The following is an 18,695-nucleotide window of genomic DNA, read 5'->3' as shown; positions in this document are numbered from 1 at the left end:
CTTCTCTCTGAGATCTGCTGGCTTGTAGGGGGAGGGACTTGTACATACCCCTTTCACCGAGGTTTGTGCTTAACGAGTCTGTGAGAACTGACATCTGTTTGGGCTGAAAAAAATGATAGCATCCATGAACACTGGCTTAGCACCAGCTTAGCTGCATATTCCAGGAGGGGCAGGTGGTCTCCATTAGTGAAGCATGAATTGCGGGTGAGTGGTTAAACCTGGAGGATGCAGGAGAAAAGTCTTTTTCATTAAAAGAGAGGCCTCTCCTGAACCTGCAGGCATGGAGTGTAAATACACATTGAAATAATCCATCAGTGGAGTGACTTCCCTTCATCAGACCTTGGGGAGAGGATGCTTTAGCTACTGCTTGGAGCACCACTAAGCTAACAGAGTTGCCTAGGATACCGGTCACATGGGCCCATCTTACAGACTTGTTCAGAATGATTTATTTTCCTTTATTTTGGAGAGCAGTGGGGGAGGGGGTCAGAGGTACTTCCAGAGCCTTGTCCTCCTAGAGTGGGACCTTTGTGTGGGGGTATCCTCATCTCACTACACTTGTGCTCTCAGCCACCCTTGCCCTTGGCAGTTGGGACTAAAATAGCATTTCCTGTCCCGTTTCTCTTCCCCATTTTCTGAACTCTGTGTCATCCCACACAGAGGAGGCTCCACATTGTGTCCTTTGAGGGGGAAAGAATGGCAGCAATAAGTAGGGAGGAAGCAAGAGAGCATTTGGCCCAGCCCTGCTGACTCCGGGCTCTTCCTGGGATGACAGCAGAACAGAGCAAGCTGGCTCTGTCAGCCAACTGCTCAGCCAGGAAAAGGCTGTGTCTGTTCTTATCTGTCTCAGGGCATATGCTTCTCCCTCTCAGGGTCCCAGGACAAGACTGCAGTAAATATGCTCCCCTACCGCAGACCCTTCCTGGCCCTTAAACTGAAGTGTCTCTTTGGCAGATCCTGCTACTGGCTTATCTACAGTTGATAGATAGGTTTGTCCTATTTCTACTTGCTGATTTAATCTAAAGAGACTAAAAGCCCAAGGAAAAGGTGTAGTGTGATCTAGAAAAATTCAAGCCAAGTAGTTCCATATGTTTCTTTGGACAATATTCTCCGTTTTTCTGAAATAAGTACTAAGAGTGAAAAATGAAGGCAAACTCTGACCTTTTCTTTCTTTCTGATACTTTCTTCCCAGGCAGCTGTGTCTGTGTGTGTGTCTTGGAGAAGCAGGACCCAGTGGGGACGATGCCACCACCATCAGACATCGTCAAAGTGGCCATTGAGTGGCCAGGTGCTAATGCTCAGCTCCTCGAAATCGACCAGGTAAACTCTGGAAATGAGGAGTAGCGATGCAAGGAGAGGGGCCTGGGGAGTGCACGGCAGAGGATGTCTTTAGGGGTGGGGACCACTCACATCATGAGTAAGAACCAGCGGCAGGAAAGCTGAGGCCTGTCCCACCCTATGGAAGTTTGGTCCCCAGGACCTAGAGAGGCTTCCTCTTTGAGAAAAGCTCTCAGAGAAGAAGTCCGTGCTCAGGCCGCAGGTTGACCCTGCTTGGCAGACCCTCTCATATGGGCCTTGGCACTGGCGGGATGGGGCTGCTGGTGAAGAATCTCTCTTGCTTTCTCTTTCAGAAACGGCCCCTGGCATCCATCATCAAGGAAGTTTGTGATGGGTAAGTTGAAACTGCCCTCGTTTTGGACTGTGACAGACTGAAGACTAAGGCAACTGCCAGACCTTGAAGGGAATTCTGCCAAAGGATCCCCAGGGCGGGGCTGTTGTGGATCATTGTCTTAGGAAGGAAGTATAGCAGGTGGGGATGGCCCTAAGACCACCTATCAATCTTTAGTTTTCCCTTTAAGCCCAGCAGTGCCCCACCTGAGGTCCTGGTGGGATCTGAGACCCGTGGTGAATTATTAGCCACCGATTGTGGGGCCAGTCTTTATAGAAGGCTGAGGGGGTTACTGTTCAACGTCTCAACCCAGAGCTTTGTTTTCTTTCCCCTGTACTTCAAATAGACCACCCATTCCTTTAAGCAACTCTATTGAAAATTACTTATTTGCAGCTTCTAAACAGGTTCCGAGGCATGGCCAAACGAGCTGTACTGTTTTTCTCTTACATAGGTGGTCACTGCCAAACCCAGAGTATTACACCCTCCGCTACGCAGATGGTCCCCAGCTCTACATCACTGAACAGGTTAGTACCGGGAAAGCAAAACCGGTACAGGCTTTGCTTTGAAGGGAACCAGCCAAGGGGGGGGGGCTGTTTTCCCTCCTTACATCCAGGGTGCATCCACTCAAGGGGTAAGAGCTGCTTCCTGGGCAGATCAGGGAGCGCCAGCCCTTGTTCTCCTGTGGTGGCTGGGAAAATGCGGCTTCTGCTTCCTGAGAGGCGCTTGAAAAGGATCTTAGAAGTTCTTTGCCAAGAAATAAGCAGGAGAAGAGGGCCTGACTGAAGAGTTTCAGTTACAACTACTTTAAAAATGACAGAAAGGAGGGGTGGGAGTATAGCTCAGTGGTAGAGTGCGTACCTGGCGTGCATGAGGTCCTGGGTTCAATCCACAGTGCTTCTGTCAAGGGAGAAACAAAAGAGAAAAAGAAAAAAAAACTCATTTAAAAAAACAGATAGCATGATCCTATTAAAAAAAAAGAATGTTCTTGTTGATTCAGCTTGCATGCACAATTTTAGTTTATCAGCTGCTCTTTTTTTTCTCTTTACTACCTAGACTCGCAGTGACATTAAGAATGGGACAATCCTCCAGCTGGCTATCTCCCCGGTAGGTATTCACTTTCCTTAGGAATTCCTTTACTTGACAAACATATATGAACATCTACCATGGAACAGACTCTGTTCTAGAAACTAAGACTTGTGAAGGCTGAAAACCCAATCTTTGCTCTGACAGCCTAGTTGAGAGTAAGCCAACAAATACAATATAAGGCCTCTCTCAGGGGTCTTGAGAGAAAGTTGCTTAGGGAGCTTTGGGAACTCAGAAAAGGGACCACCTAACTTAGCCTGAAGATTCCCAGAAAGCCTTTCCAGAGAAGGGGACCCTTGGCTCAGATGCTGAAGGATAAGCAAGAATGACCTGAAGAAAGAAGAAAAGGAAGTGTATTCCAAGCAGAGATGTGCTTTGTCTGGGTGAGGCAGGAACGCTGAGTGGCCGAGGACAGAAGCCAGCTGAAGGTTCCTGGGTGGCCTGTGTATGGGTTGGACTTTATTCAGAAGGCAACGTGGGGGCGTTGAAAGAGCTCAAGCAGGAAGGTATGTTATGCTTAGATTTACGTCTTAGAAAGATCACTTTAGTGACTGTGGAAGATGGGCTGAAAAAAGGAAGATTGTGGTAGGAGGAATTTTCGAGAAGCTAATGAGCAGTGTCAACAGCCCATGGAGGTGATGGCAGTGGAGATGAAAAGATGGGCAGGAAAGGTACTTGGAGGTGGACTTGGTGAAGGAGGGCATGCACAGGCTGTGGAAAGAGTGGGAGAATCCAGGATGGCTCCTTGATTTCTGCAAGAGCAGCCCTGCAAGGTGACTCAGGAAGCCCCCAGAAGGGTAGAAAGAAAATGAGTTTGAAATGGCTTAGGAGCTGAGGGCAGTGAGGGTGTCAGGATGGAGGATGGCGTGGTCTGCAGTGAGCAGGGAGAGAGTAAACTGAGGACAGAAAAGCAGTCTGTGATCTGGAAAACCAGTCAGTCACTGGTGGTCCTCATGAAAACAGTTTCATTGGGATGCTTGGGTGGCAGCCAGACTGCAGAGGTTTGAGTGTAAGAGGACCTTGAGTTTGCCATGTTATCAGGAAGCTTGGTTACAAAAGGAAATAGCTAGAGAAAGTCCTAGCTTGGGATATGGAGTTGAAAAGATACGCTTTTTGAAAAGAGGTAAAAAACATTCATGTGTTTTAAAATCAAAAAGGTTCGACAGATACGGTGAAAGGTCTCCTTCCCACTCCTGTCCCTCCTCTATCCTGCTCCCTGCCTCCTCCAGCCCTTCACAGTGGTTAACTTCTGTCACAGTTTTTTACATGTCCCTGAAAATATGTTAGGATGGAAGAGAGGAAGGCTGATGGTGCAGGAAAGAGAGGGTAAGTAATGGAACAGGACCTTACTAGGTCAGGACAGGAGGCGCCCACAGCCCAAGGGGAGGGATTCGCCCTGACTGCTCTGCCTCAGAGGAGGACCAGTGGTGTGGGGGTAGCTTAGGTACATTTGTAGAAGGGCTGCCAAAATTAAGGGCATGATGGCACCTGTTTTCTTGTGAGGTGAGAGACTGGTCCATCCAAGAGGAAGGGAGGTGTGGAGTAAAGCAGCTAAGTAACATTTGCTGAGCACCTCTGTTTTGCTAAATACTGTACGTATATGACATCACTTAATCTTGGCAAACCCCATGAAATGAGCACTCTTGATAGCCTCGTTTCTCAGACAAGGAAACAGACTGAGAGGTTAAATACCTCGCCAGCCGTTGACAGCTCAAAACACGGCAGGCACCTCTCAGACCCAGGTGTGTTCGCCTCTAGGCCAGTGTTCTGCTCCCATCTCTCCTCCTGAGCTCTTCACGTCCTGAGGACTTCATTTCTCCCCGCTGAGCTCTGCTAGTTTAATGTAGCAGTCTGCGAGCCGTGCACTTTTATAGAAGTGCCAAGGCATTTTACAGACCTCTTACCCAGAGTAGCTGATTTTCCCGGAAGCACATCTCTCTGGAGCAGGAGGTGGCGGCCTGGAAATGGCTGTCTTGAGAGGAAAACTAAATTTGGAGTTGGAAGCTTCTAACTGTGATGCAGACCAGTGCTCTTCAAATTGTTCTGTCCTGTGATCTTTTCTCGTGGAGCATATTTTCCCCAGCGTGGAGGTAATGGCGGGTTTCTGTGTGCTCACAGGCAGTGTGCTGGTAAAGAGCCGTCTTTGTTACAGGGAAAGGGAGAGAGCAGGGCAGGCCTGACTCCTTGGCAGCAGCAGAACCTGGGCTCCAGTCACTTGCTTAGCACTGTAAGAAAAATAAAGACCACAGGAGCATTTTTCTCTCCAGACTCTTCCATTCCAACCAAGAACATTAAATTAATGCACAAAAAAATAGAGAATGATGAAAAGGTCAATTGTGAGGCAGCAACTATAAAGGTAGTAAGTCCAGCAACAGTACAGATGAGTGAACACGAGAGGAGGGATTATAGCCGCCGCTTACAGGAAGCGGGCGGCTGTTCCTCTATGAAAAGTTCCCGTGCTAGGAGAAGGCTCCATAACCAGCTGTCATTTTCAAAAAGCTATTTTGAAATTAGCTGTTTTTGGCCCCTTGACATTTTAAAAACTTCCCCAGGGCTGTCACTTTGAGGAACAATGATACAGGCTTTGAAGGAAAGTTAAAGAAAATTTTCAGGCTTATCACATTTTCAGATTGAAAAGGCTCTTGAAGATCATCACATTTAATTCTCCCCCCTAGTGCAAGAATCCCTCTGATAGCATCTTTGACAGGTGGTTGTCCAGGTTGTCCTTGATTGCTTCCAGTGACCGAGAGCCCAGTACTTAAAGAGACAACTTCTTCCACTGTCTGACGGCTTTAATTAATAGGAAGCTCTCCTATATTGAACCAATGTCTGTTTCTTTGTGACTTGTCGTAGTTAGTGGACTGTCATCGCCCAATCTCCCTTGTATTCCCTTGGTGAGTTTTTTAATCCGTAGACCGGAGTGGTACAGGAAGGATACATGTAACTACAGACTGGTCTTGTCATACTGGGGATATGCTAATTGATTCAATAAACATTTATTTAGCAAATCTTAAGCAGTGTGAAAAAATAGTTCTGCCTCGGGCTTGGAAGTCCACAGAAAGGCCCCTGTGAGCTATTCACAGAGCAGTAACCTGCCACAAGGTGCAGATGGCATGTATCTCATCCCTGGTCTCACAGTCCCGGGCTGCACGCCAGCTGATGGAGAGGACCCAGTCGTCCAACATGGAGACCCGGCTGGATGCCATGAAGGAGCTGGCCAAGCTCTCTGCTGACGTGACCTTCGCCACTGAGTTCATCAACATGGATGGCATCGTTGTGCTGACGCGGCTCGTGGAAAGTGGAACCAAGCTCTTGTCCCAGTGAGTGTTACTGAGGTCTTGTTATGGGGACTCTCAGAGATCCATGACACTCCGCAGGGCATCCTAGTCCCACTTCCATTGAGTCAAATGAGCTTATTGAGCACCTTCTGTATACAGAGCAGTGCGCCAAGCATCAGGGTCCCCACGGAGGGGTAGAATTCACTATTGTGGTCCTAATTCTTACAGTCTAACTGGGCTCTCACAAATTAAATGATGGTACAAAACAGTACTGTGCCAAGTGAGGAGTGAAAATTAGGGCTGCAGAAGTCAGAGAGAGGTCAGTGCATGGCTGAAATCATTTCTGGAAAATGATTGACCTGACGGAGGTTAGGGAGCAGACTGTCATTATCACCTAGAACAGGTATCTGTCTGTTCTTAACCTTGCCCCTGCTCCCTCCCTCGCCTGTCACCCCCTCGCTCCATATGCACACAGAGAAGCACAGGCCTTCCTCTGTGTTTACCATAGCTCACCCCCACCAATTCGCCATCTCCCTACCACCCATTTTCACAGGGAGAGGGAGATCTGGAACTTTGCGATGCACCATGAACATCTTTGTGATAACTCCAGTGCCAAGGTGAACGTGGCGGGAAACTGCCTTGCCATTATCAGCAGTGAATAAACAGATGTTTAGTTTCTAAGCCTATGGAACCTAAGCTGGCAGAGAGGGAGTCAGAAGTCTTCTTTTAGCTGATGGATCAGTTACTGAAATTTTTAGCCAAATTGAGCAACAGATCTTGGGTATTTGTTTGAAATCTTGGATTTTCCAGCTGCATTGAAATCTTGAAGGCTTTGGCTGCCATCAGCACCGACCCAGGAGTTCTGCAGTGTCCCAGGAGTGCAGGATTGGACTGGCCTTCATTTCTTCCTCTTTAAAATGGGAGTGATACCTCCCTTGCTGTATTGTCCTGAGGAGTATTGTTAACAAGAATGGACCAGAACATGCTTTGTAAATGGGAATATAATTTGTTGATTATAGAGCACTGTACAGATGTATAAAGGATGAAATGTATACAGAGGGAGACAAAGGGGAGAAAACATTTTACCCTTGTTCTCCATCAGCACTGTGGAAGGGTTTCACATACATCATCATCTTGTCCTCGCCACAACCGCGTGAGGTTAATGCTATGAGATGAACTCAGTTTTACAAAGAAAAAAATAGAAGTTTGAAAACATAAAATTTGCACAGTTAGTAAATAGTTGAACAGGAATTGAACCCAAGTGCAAAGTTCAACCCTTTTCCCCCTGCACTCTGCTGCCCTCTGGCCTTAAAGGTGAACCTGGGACATAAGCCCCCTTAGGTGCCGCCACCAAGGGTTGGGTTTGACAAAGGTCTGATGTCTTTTTTGTTCTTGAGAAATGGATAAGTGATCCAGTTTCCTTGAGACCCAGCAGCCTTTTCCTCAGTGGTAGATGCATGGGGAGAACCTGCTCCACACCTGGCCAGGTGTTTGCACAGGTGCTGGCTCACAGTGGCACCCGCCGGTTCCTCACGTGGTGCTGGCGTTGATATCTGTCCCTGCTGTGGCTGCCTTCATGCCTGTGCTCCCTGGTTCTGAACCACTGCGTTGTTGTGTGTGTGTTTTGTACATGTCTCAGCTACAGTGAGATGCTGGCATTCACCCTGACTGCCTTCTTAGAGCTCATGGACCATGGCATTGTCTCCTGGGACATGGTTTCAATCACCTTCATTAAGCAGGTGAGGCGTCTAACATTCTGTCTTTCTCTCCTCCCTCAGTCTCCAGTTGTTCTCCAGGCTTGAGGGAATATGCAGGCAACACAGCTGTTCCAGTGAGGGTCGGCCTCACTGGTCCCTGAGGCCAGATTTTTCATCCTCAGGCTCTGGCCTTCCTGTGGCTCCTGAAAGATGTACCTCGTTATACTCACAGGGCCTGCACTGAGAAGATGGAACTGTGCTCTCACAACTGCATATGGCCAAAGTGGAGCTGGATTGTCAGTGAGACTTGGGTTAGCGCCAGCCAGCCAAGCAGAACCATCCCTAAGTCTTCTGACCTACTTCCTGAGCCTTCCCTCCTCTTTGGTTAGAAAAAAAAAAATGTTCATTTCGTTTGCCTTATATTTACTACTCTGTCTTCTGTTTACAATTCTGCAAGGTATCCTGTTTGATTGTCAAATTGAACTTAGTGGGTGGGAAGAGATACTTCTGGTTTGGGCCTCCTTTATTCTACAAGGAGGGTCAGTGTCAACTCAGAAAGCTGAATTAAAACCAATGAATGACATATCTGCTGACCTAGAATTACACCTGTCATTGGCTTGGGATGTTGAGAGCTTCCCATGCTGGAGATATTTGGGCAAAAGTGAAATGACCATGTGTCAAGGATACACATGTGTCAATGGTGATTGAGAAAAGGGACTAGATTACAAGACTTCGAGGTCCCTGCTGTTCCACTTGTGTATGGGGACAAAGTGTCTGTCAGGAGACCAGTACATGGAGAGCAAATGAGATCCCAGTATCAGTCAGATCCTCTGCTTTCCACCCTCCACTTTCTCATGCCTGAACCCTTATTTTGAAAACAAAGGATTAAGTCCTTTGATCTAAAGAAGCACAGTTGACTGGATACTGTAATCTGAAATTGAGCTATCCACGCCTAGGGACTGCCTGGCACATTGGCCAAGGTAGCCATAAATGAGATACCTCTGCCCACCCAGGGACAGCTGTCCAAGTGTGGGCAGCACACCCAAGAGGAGAGCCTTGGCGAGCAGGCAGTCCAAGACCTAAGCCTTCAGCTTTCTGGGGCCCTGAGCTTCCTAACTGGCCTGCCTTCCCTGGCTTTAGATTGCAGGGTACGTGAGCCAGCCCACGGTGGATGTGTCAATCCTTCAGAGGTCCCTGGCCATCCTGGAAAGCATGGTCTTGAATAGCCAGAGTCTGTACCAGAAGATTGCAGAGGAAATCACCGTGGGACAGCTCATCTCACACCTCCAGGTGTAAGTAGAGACCCTGCCCAGCCTCCTTTCCCTGCCTCTTCTCTTCTCCCCCCTTTCTCTGTTTAAGTCTTCCAATTCTACTTCTGCTTTGCTTGTATTCCAAGATGCTGGTCTGCTTGTTCATCCACTCATCCCCTTTCCACTGCCAGAACTCCTCCCATAACTCAGACCCGTTCACGTTATGCTCCTGCTTGAAATCCTCTGTAACTCTCCTCACCTCGTAGGATACAGTGAAGTTTTTCCCACCATGGTACCAGACAGAATTAGATGCCTTCTCGTCTATGGGCCAAATAGCCTCTGTTTATACCTATGACAATTATATTTATATAAAATACTGTATTTTTATTATCTGTTTCCCATTTTAAACTTTGAGCTCTCTGGGAACAGGGACCAGTCATTTTTGTATCCCTTGTTTTAATTTAAGTAGAAGAGCAATTAGTATTTGTTGAATGAACTCTTGCTGAACTCTTGCTGGGGGATAGTAAGAAGTATTGTATAGGGCATGAGTTCAAATCCAGGCTCTACTGCAAACTAGGTCTTTGCCTTCAGCAAGTTACCTAATCTCTTCTGGCCTCAATTTCCTTGTCTCTAGACTGAGGTTAATCATCCCCACCTCTCAGACTTGTGAGGATCAAAAGAGATAAAAAGTCTAGCATAGAGGCCAGCACAGGATAAGTATTCGATAAATTCAAAAGGGTTTTTTTGCTTTTGTCTGTTTTTTAAGAAACTTACCACATCGTAAAGCATTTTACTAGACAGTAAACCAAAACTGAAGATAGATGAACCCTTTGGAGCACTGTTCCTCTCCTCCTCATTCTTTTTACTTCACTTTCAAACACTCCACACAATTTAAGGGGACTGGACTTCCCAAAACAAAGGTGGTGATAACACCACTGACTCTTTCCTAACTCTTACTCCCTTCTGGCATACGGGACGTTGACAGAACGCCCTGCTGGTCCCAGGGGAAGCCAGACTTGCTTGTTTACAGCAGCCTTGTCTTCACTCAGCTGTGCTCTCAGCCTGTACCTTCCCACTGGTCCAAGTAAAAAGAAAGCACAAGGAGATTTGCAGCTCTGATTTCTCCTTGTCACTTCTCTAAGGAATTCTTCAGCCTCTGTTTTCATGCCCAGAAAGCGAGAAAGGTTGATTGAAGTCAGGGGGACATATAAACTCCAGATGGAGAGTTCTGATTTTCCTGACCTCAGATTTCTTTGTTTCTGAATTGAGAATGACCTGGTTACCTCCTTAGGGATGGTAGGAGAGCATGGCATTTCTTAGGGGTCAGTCTATGAATACTTTCAGCCCTTTGGTGTCCCCAAAAATTATGTCCTCTGCTGTTGGGCTGAGGGACACTTAGTGCCCTCCGTTAGATGTCTAAGATGCCCCGCCTGACCAGGAAGCCCAGCAGCCCCTCTGAAAAGAAGACCATAGAATGCACCCTCGACGACCTCAAGTGGCAGGATTATGAGATTCCAGAGAAGGCTTGTAGTTATTTTGTTTGTTTCAAATAAAATAAGTTCATAGTTGAAAACTCTGAAAATACAGAAAAACACACATAAAAAAATCATTTGCCTATTATCCCACCTCCAGACATAACCACTGTTAACATTAAAGTGACTGTCCCACTGGTCTTTTTTTTTTCCTATGCATGTTTTTTTAACAAAGTTGGAATCTTACGACACATTCTATGCGTGCCTTGACTTTTTTACAGAATAATAGAGCTTGAATATTTCCCCATGTCAAGGAACCTTCTAAAAGGGTAGTTCTAAAATTTTTTGCATCCCAGATGCCTTTGAAAATCTAATATGGATTCTGATCTCCCTGGAAAAAATGTCACGCAGTCCGCCAGCTTCATGGAATGCACCATTTCCAGTTTTCACAGACACTCTAAGCCCATCCCTAATCCTAGTTGAAGAGCCTTTATGCTAAAACATGATTTTTAATGACTGCTTAGAATTTCAACATACACGCACAGAGTTGCTACTGTGGACATTTGCATTATTTACTGTTCGTTCTTTTTTTAATAGTACTTCAGTGAAACACCTTGCACTGCTCTCTGATGACTGTCTTTGGGTAAATTCCTGTTAGTGGAATTGCTGAGTGAGGGAGTCTGCCCTCCTTGAAAGCTTTTGAGACTTAGCTTCAGATAATTATTTGATTACAGTCTGCACGTGATTGTTTTAAACCATCTCTGAGTATCGTCTTGCAGGTCAGTCTTTTAATCTCCCTCTGCCTTCTTTCTCTGTTGACACAGCTCCAACCAGGAGATTCAGACCTACGCCATTGCACTGATTAACGCACTTTTTCTGAAGGCTCCTGAGGACAAGCGACAGGTCTGTGGCTGTCTTTTCAAGCTTTTCATCTGGGCTCTTCCGAGAGACTTCTCACCGCCACCCCCCCCCCCCGCCCCGCTCCTGTAATTTTCCCAAGAGTCCTTCCTCCTGTCCCTCTGTGGTCAGAACCCATCAGAGTGCCTTTGCTAAGGAAAGACCCAGGAAAGAACTAGGAGGGAAACCAACTGGGTCTTAGGGCAGAGCAGAAGCTGCAAACTTCTTCCTCTCGAGGACAAGTAAATGTTTTTCACTTGGTGGGCATTGTGGTTCACGTGGCAGCTATTCAACTTTGCCACTGTAGCAAAAAGCAGCCTCAAACAATAGGCAGACAAGTGGGTGTGGCTGTCCTCCTAAGACCTTCAATACATAGACAGGTTTCAGGCGTCATTTGGCCTTAGTGTGAGAACCCCTGGGTTAGAGGATCAAGGAGCAGGGAGAGGAGACCCTCTGGGCATCACCACCGAGTCCCAGGAGGCAGGAACAAATGAGGTCCTTGCTTAAGGAAGCAGGGGTGGAGGGACTTAGGTCAAAGTTTCATGTTTGAAGATCCTCTGATCCAGGTTCTAAACTTTTCTTCCCTGTGAATTAGCTGTGTGACATGAAGCAAATTGCTCTACTTCTTGGAACCCCAGTTTCCTCACCTGTAATGTGGGGACAACAAACGTCTGCCCCGTTTACTCCATAAGGATGTCTTGAGAAGAAGCCAGACCCCTATTTCACAAGTGAGGAAACCAAGGGTCAGCTGGGCAGCGGAGCAAGCGCCGAGCTAAGAGCCCAGGGCCCCGAGGCTGCATACTTTTCCTGCCACTGCTGGGCAAGTGCCTTTACCTCTCTGGGTCTCAGTTTCTCTTTCTGTGAAATGAAAGGGCCAAATCAAAAGCTAAGGGCCCTTCCAGGACTACCATTCTAAATTTCTCTGGTAGAGGTCCAAGAGATGTCCTAAAGAAAGACTGTCATTCTCTGTCAATGCTATGGACCCAGTAAGTTGGAATTCCTGTCGGATCGTGTACCAAGTTCTTGGAAGGTTCTGGTGGGAGGACCAGGAGCATCTGTGGTTCTGTCTGTCCTTGTCTTTCTTGGATGGCTTTGCTCTGTTAACCTCTTCCTTCCTAGTCCTGTTTTGAATGTAAGCTGAAAGCTCATTCCATCTGCTTTTCTCTGTGCGTTTTGCTTTCTGCCGGCAGGACAAGCACCTTAATCCTCTAGACCTGCCTGTCACTGTAAGTAGCGCTGCCATGTGGAAAGGGCCCCGCTCTCTTCCATGTGGGGAGGGCAAAGCTGGGCAAGAGTCTCATGATCTGATCTAGCTGTTCAGGGGACTCCAAGATGCAGGGAAAGGTTGTAAGCTGTAAATCTCATTTGTCAGGACACTTAGGAAGTGAAGCACATCAGAGTCACATAAAGGATTAAGGGGATGCCTGCCCCAGGGTGAGTGGCCCAATCTCTCCTTTGTAACCTGCCTTCACATGGTCTGTGGTTCAGCCAGGGAAGATCAAATTCAGAAATAGCCTGTGACTTTCATCTAGATGAAACTACATGCATTGCCTTCCAGCCTGCTGTAGCCAAAAGTAAAGGTAAATCCGTACCCTTTTGGACACTTACTAGACTGTAGGAATTGGAAAAGCTTTAGGCAATTGACGGAGGGAAATTTGGATGCTCATTTCTTGGTCAGAGGGAGCACTAGAGAAGTCAGCTTTACAAGGATATGAAGGAGGATGAGTGCTTTCTGCTCAGCACCACAGAGAAGACTTTGGTCAAAGGCCTTTATATTCTAGCAGTAGACCATTGTCAGTTCCCCACTTGGTGTGTGGTCTACAGCAGGATTTAATCCCATAGCTACCAAAGAAGTTTCTAGTCTACCTGCCTCCTCCGCCAGCCCATGTGTGCTCAGGAATACAGAGTAAAGCTTAATGTTCCTGGGAGGGTCAGCCGTTTGGAATATGGCTGGAAATCTGTAAGTGAGAGAGAAAAGCCTTCCAGCTCTGAGAAAAATGACAACACTCACAGATACTGCTCCATGGGAGAGGTGTGACAGCTCCCTCAGGCCCATTAATTTAGAATTATGTATAAAATTAAATTAAGGCAGCAGTTTAGAAAGTGAAGTCATACTAATTAACATTATAAGAAGTGATGGCTGACGTTGGAAGGAGGAGACAGAAGAATTATGAAAAGCTGCCAGAAAAATTTAAAGCACAGTAATCTGGGACCATTTTGTTTAGGGGAAAATAGCTTCACATTTCAGGAGCTTCTTAGGGTATTACAGTGTCACAACACAGAATGATAACTGATGGTTTGTTTTTTTTTTTTGATGAAGCCAAGCCCTTGGCGACGATTAATTATATAATCATTATAGTCTCTTCAGAAATAAAGAAGTGTATATATTTTTAGGAGATTTGCATAAGAATGGTCAAAATAATGGTTCTGAGAAGACCCTTAAAGCTTCATTCCCTGGAAGATTCACTTAATTTAGGATACTTTATTTCCTGAGTGTGTAAAATAAATAGTTACTGTCAAAATCTGACCAAACATAAAAAAAAAGGTGACCCTATTATGAAAGATTACCCCCAAAGCACCCAACACATTGTTCTCTAAACTGGTCAGAAGTGAATCACGGACCACCTGCTGTTTCAGCACATCCTGCCCTGACTCCGTCTGCTGGTGTGTTGCTGGGGGGCTAGAGGAGGATGCTAGGGCCCAAGTCCTTTCCTCGATTTGACGTCAGTGTTTCATTAGAGTCCCTTCCAGCATTGGCAGTGGTGTCTGCCTGGAACGGTGCATGTGGCTTGGGGACCATCATGCTGCTCTGTGCCCTGTGCTCATTGTCCATCGCCCAGCATCCTTGTAACACAGGTGTCTTGTCCTGAAGTAGTCTTTGTCCCTCTTTGAAGATGACACAGTTGATTGTGCCCTTGGGAAAGGAAACCCTGTTTGTGTTAATTTGTACTCAAAAACAATGTGTGGGAACTTTTCGGAATTTAAAGTGTATTTGATAGTCTATGAATTTTTTTCCATTTGCCCACTTTTAACTTGACAGGAAAACAAATTTAAGGGAAAAAAGCCCCAGAGCTGTGACATCACCTTCCTCTTGATAGTTGTCACAGCTACATGGCTGCGACCTTGCCTCATGTTTGCTTCTTTTTCCCCACAGGATATGGCCAATGCGTTTGCACAGAAGCACCTTCGGTCCATAATCCTCAATGTAAGTTCCCAGAACAAGCTATATTTTGTTACTATTATTGTTTTGTTACTCCTAACAGCAATTATTACTATTATTATAGTTGAGTTATTGCTATTATTGAAATTACCAGGGAGTGGGATGGGCACTCAGAGGGAAGTTGTCAAAGGTACTGAACACTTCTCACACTGGAAAGCTATGTTTTGTAATCTTCTGCAAGCAGAGTTGTCTCTGGGGGGCCATCCCACCAGGAATTGCAGAGCCTCTAAGGAAATACTTAGGCCTGCTATACTGTTTGTTGCCCCACAACTCCAAAAATTTTTTTTCCAGAGGGAATATTTTAAAAATAGGCACGGAAGAGGAATTCACTCAGCTAACATTAGTCATAAACCTGAGTCGTGTGGGGCACTAGTAGGGACACGCAGCCTGGGACATTTCAGAGGAAGAGCAGTCAGTCCTGCTTGCAGGAGACGTGTCAGGAAGGCTTGAAAGGCCGGTCTTCAGGTGAGGCTGAGGATAAGCGAGCAGACAGTCAGAAAAGGAATTCCTGCGTGGGGATAGGGGTGTCTAGAAGGAGTGTATGACTGGGTAAAGGGTGGGGCGAGGATTTGTAATGAAGCTGGAGAGGATGAAAGACCAGATTTCAAGCAGGGCCTTGGTCTTTCTCCTGAAAGCAACTGAGGGGCTTTAATAAGGGTCATGAAATAACTAGATAGGCACTTTAGATCACACTACAAGATCTGTGTGTCTCCTGAGGGGTGTATGAGGGAGCAGAGTAGAGCAGGAGTTGGTGGGGAGGGGGAGGTGTCTGGAGGGAGATCTCAGTCCCTGTTCTGCACGGGGATGTAGGAGGGTTACGTGGGGAGAGCAGAGGTGGGGGTGAGGGCGGTGGGAGCCAGGGGAAGAGACCCAAGGATCTGGATTAAAAGGAGGCTGTTTTATCAGTTTTCAAAAACAAGATAAAACTGAGAGACCACAGTGAAGGGAATGAAATGAGAAATTAGGAGTCAAGTGTGAAAGGCTTCATAATGCTGAACATGAACTTTGGAGTCAGCAGCCCCCACTCTGCCGTTAACCAATCTTTGATCTTGAGCAATTCACTTAACTCCTGTCGGCTTCGATTTGCTCATCTGGCCGTGAGGCTCAAATGAGCTAATATATATACAGGGCTTAGCAGGGTGCCCGGTGCTTGGTAAGCACTGAGCTCACATGAGCAGTTCTTTCACTGCAAACAGGATACAAAGGTGATAGGATTCAAGAAGCAACACTGAGCACTTGTGAAGTGGAGGGATCAGCTGCTCTAACCACACAGAGCCCGCCAGATTCACCTGGAAGAACTGGCTCCTGCCTGAGGGCCGTCTCCCTGGTTACAGCCCCACTGCCAGCATGGCAGGAGGAACCTGACCAGATGCTCCCAAGCTGCCTGCCACATGAGTCCCCACATCCTTGTCCACATACCTGAGCGCTGTCCTCTCCTGTGTGGGGGTGGATGCCCTTCTAAGGGAACTTTAATGAATTTCCAGGCTTATTATTTACCTAAATGCAGTTCAGCTCATTTCTGGACAAACCTGGTGAACAAGCAAAAATTCCATCTACTACAGAAGACAGTTCCGTGTCAGGACTCAGGAGTGAAATGGTCGGCTAGGAAGAGGTTAATGCTTGCTCACTTAGTCCAGGGACTTAACAGGGTCGAGCCAGCCAGCAGAGGCCTCAAGATGCTTGACAGTCAAATAAGACTTCATCGGACTGGAGCTGCGTCTCTTTAAGCCATTGATGGCTCGAGTAATTACCCTCCCGCTATGATGTCTCTAAGTTTGAGAAAGGAGGATTAAAGTAAATGAAAACCAATATCACATTAACTTTAACCTCTCTTCAGAGTGGCTTTATGAATTATGGAGAGAGGTGAGGAGGAAGGAATAGGGATAGACAGGTAGGGAGAAGTCAGAGTGGCAGAGGGAGGAACACTGAGAGGAAGAGGCTGGGAGTGAGGCACAGGAGGAGGTGTGGAGGGGGCAGGAGGTGGCAGAGAAAAGACCCTGGGGCGGGGAGGGGGAGGAGGAGCAGACCATGGAAAGTAAGTTTGGGCAACAGAGAGACAACTGAGCTGGAGCTGAGGAGAGAGAGAGCTCATTCTGGAGAGACAAGAGGGCGTGCCCGTGGCGGAGGGAGCTGGACAGGGCTCAGGGAGGAGGTGAGGGCACTGCATATGAGCTGGGGTTGGCCAGGAGCAGCGCTGTCCTGTGGAACCTCCTGCAGTTGAGGTGCTGTCCTGAATGGTGGCCCCAGGGCACGGGTGGCTGTTGAGCACTTGAAATGTGTCTAGTGTGGCTAGGGAGCTCAATTTGTAGTTCTTTAAGATTTCAGTTTAAATTTAAATACCCACCTGTAGTTTGTGGCTACTGTATTGGGCTGTGCAGAGGAAAGAAGAGCTCTCTGGAGTGGCACGGTGGAGAGGGGACGCCTAGAGCAGCACTGTCCAGTGGAAATATAATGCGAGCCGCCTATTCCATTGTAAATGTTCTAGAAGCAGCATTAAAAAGGGAATAGGGGGAATTAATTTCAGTAATGTATTTTATTTAACCCAGTGTATCCAAAATACTGTGATATCAACGTGTAATCAGTTATTATTGAGGTATTTTTATTATTAATTATTAATGAGGTATTTTACATTTTCGTTTTTCATACTAAGGCTCTGATATCCGGTGTGCGTTTTATATTTACAGCACATCTCAGTTCAGGCCAGCCACATTTCAAGTGTTCACCAGCCACAAATTGGAATGCACAGATCTAAAGAGATTGATCCAGAATCAGAGCAAGCTCTACAAAGAGCTGATCTAGAGTTAGAGTGCTCTAGAAGTGCTGCTGTCCTGTGATAATGGAAATGTTCCGTATCTACTCTGCCCTGGACAGTGGCCACTAGCACGTGCGTCCTGAGCTTAAAATGTGGCTAGTGTGACTGAGGACCTGGATTTTTTAACTTGAATTAATTTTAACTGACTTAGATGCATGTAGGTCATATGGCTAGCGGCTCCCATATTGGCAGCACAGCTCTAGTGACGACCTATACTGAGTAAGAGAATGATGAAGGGCACAGAGGGTGGTACGTGTAGGAAACCAGGCAAGAACCTCATTTGGGCAAGAAAAGACCAAGAGTGACAGGCTTCAAGATGGTGGGTGAGACAGAAAGGGAGTGAGGAATACAAGGGAGCAGGAGGTTGCCATGGTTGTGAGAACAGGACGGCGAGAGACAGGAAGGGGATCGGCTTTGGTTAGCCCAGAGGGACAGGGGTGTTGCATGTAGAGCAAGACAGAAATGGAGCATGAGAGGAGGTGAAGGATTTCAGGTGGGCTGGGCATCAGGGAGGAGGTGATGAGCTGAGTGGGATGAGGGAGAGAGTGGGGAGGACAGAGTTAGAGGAGGGAGAGGGCCGTGGTGTGGGAACACAGGGAGGGGGACATACACAGTGATCAGAGGGAAGGGGAGGGACACCAGTGGGAGAGAAGGGAGTGAATGAGGGGGTTGGACAAGGAGCATTAGATACCACCCCCTTTTCTTTGCTCCCTTTGTGTGGGTGTCTCAAGATCATGTAAAGAAAATGATATTTTCAAAACCTCTCTACTTGATAAGACCATCCAAAGCATTTTATTTTTCTCAGAGAAAACAAAAGAATTGTACCATTCAATGGTGCAGGCAGATCTTCCTCCATGCACTCTCTGTTGTCTGGATTGTTTGGAGTAAGGTCCAGCCACTGATCTCCCACATCTTAACAGAACAAACTCCGCCCCTTATCCCGCTTCCCTGCCCAGGGCAGTCCAGGAAAAAAGATGGTGCCCTTTGGGCCTGCAGTGAATCATCTTGGCATGAGTCAGGCCCATTCAGGTTCCATCCCCTTCTGAAAGTCAAGTCCCTGTGTGGGGGAGGAAAGCCCTACTCCCTGCCTGGAGCACTTCCTTTTTCACCAGCGTGGATGTGACTCTTCAGTAAAAGAATATTGATTCAACCCTCTGTTCCCTGCCTTTGCTTTTTCCAGCATGTGATCCGAGGGAACCGCCCAATCAAAACCGAGATGGCCCATCAGCTATACGTCCTGCAAGTCCTGACCTTTAACCTTCTGGAAGAAAGGATGATGACCAAGATGGACCCCAACGATCAGGTAGGTGCTCAGTGGGA

At 47.0% G+C, this 18,695-nt stretch overlaps 1 protein-coding gene across 3 annotated transcripts in view; it reads left to right on the top strand.

The window, feature by feature from the left end:
* Window positions 1-18,695, top strand: part of ELMO2 (engulfment and cell motility 2) — a 37,667-nt gene that overhangs the window by 10,092 nt on the left and 8,880 nt on the right. Inside the window, exons 2-11 of one of the 3 annotated variants that reach the window (XM_032461288.1) lie at window positions 1,190-1,317; window positions 1,629-1,669; window positions 2,118-2,190; window positions 2,720-2,770; window positions 5,888-6,069; window positions 7,667-7,766; window positions 8,865-9,016; window positions 11,271-11,349; window positions 14,498-14,548; window positions 18,556-18,678. In XM_032461288.1, the coding sequence (XP_032317179.1) occupies window positions 1,240-1,317; window positions 1,629-1,669; window positions 2,118-2,190; window positions 2,720-2,770; window positions 5,888-6,069; window positions 7,667-7,766; window positions 8,865-9,016; window positions 11,271-11,349; window positions 14,498-14,548; window positions 18,556-18,678 (930 nt within the window). In that variant the 5' untranslated portion in view covers window positions 1,190-1,239. Of the gene's footprint in view, window positions 1-1,189; window positions 1,318-1,628; window positions 1,670-2,117; window positions 2,191-2,719; window positions 2,771-5,887; window positions 6,070-7,666; window positions 7,767-7,919; window positions 8,109-8,864; window positions 9,017-11,270; window positions 11,350-14,497; window positions 14,549-18,555; window positions 18,679-18,695 lie in introns of those variants that run through there. The other 2 variants (XM_032461289.1, XM_032461290.1) reach the window with 2 other exon arrangements.

This window comes from Camelus ferus, chromosome 19 (genome assembly GCF_009834535.1).
Source record: "Camelus ferus isolate YT-003-E chromosome 19, BCGSAC_Cfer_1.0, whole genome shotgun sequence".
NCBI lineage: Eukaryota > Metazoa > Chordata > Mammalia > Artiodactyla > Camelidae > Camelus > Camelus ferus.
This window is presented reverse-complemented; position numbering and strand designations above follow the sequence as displayed.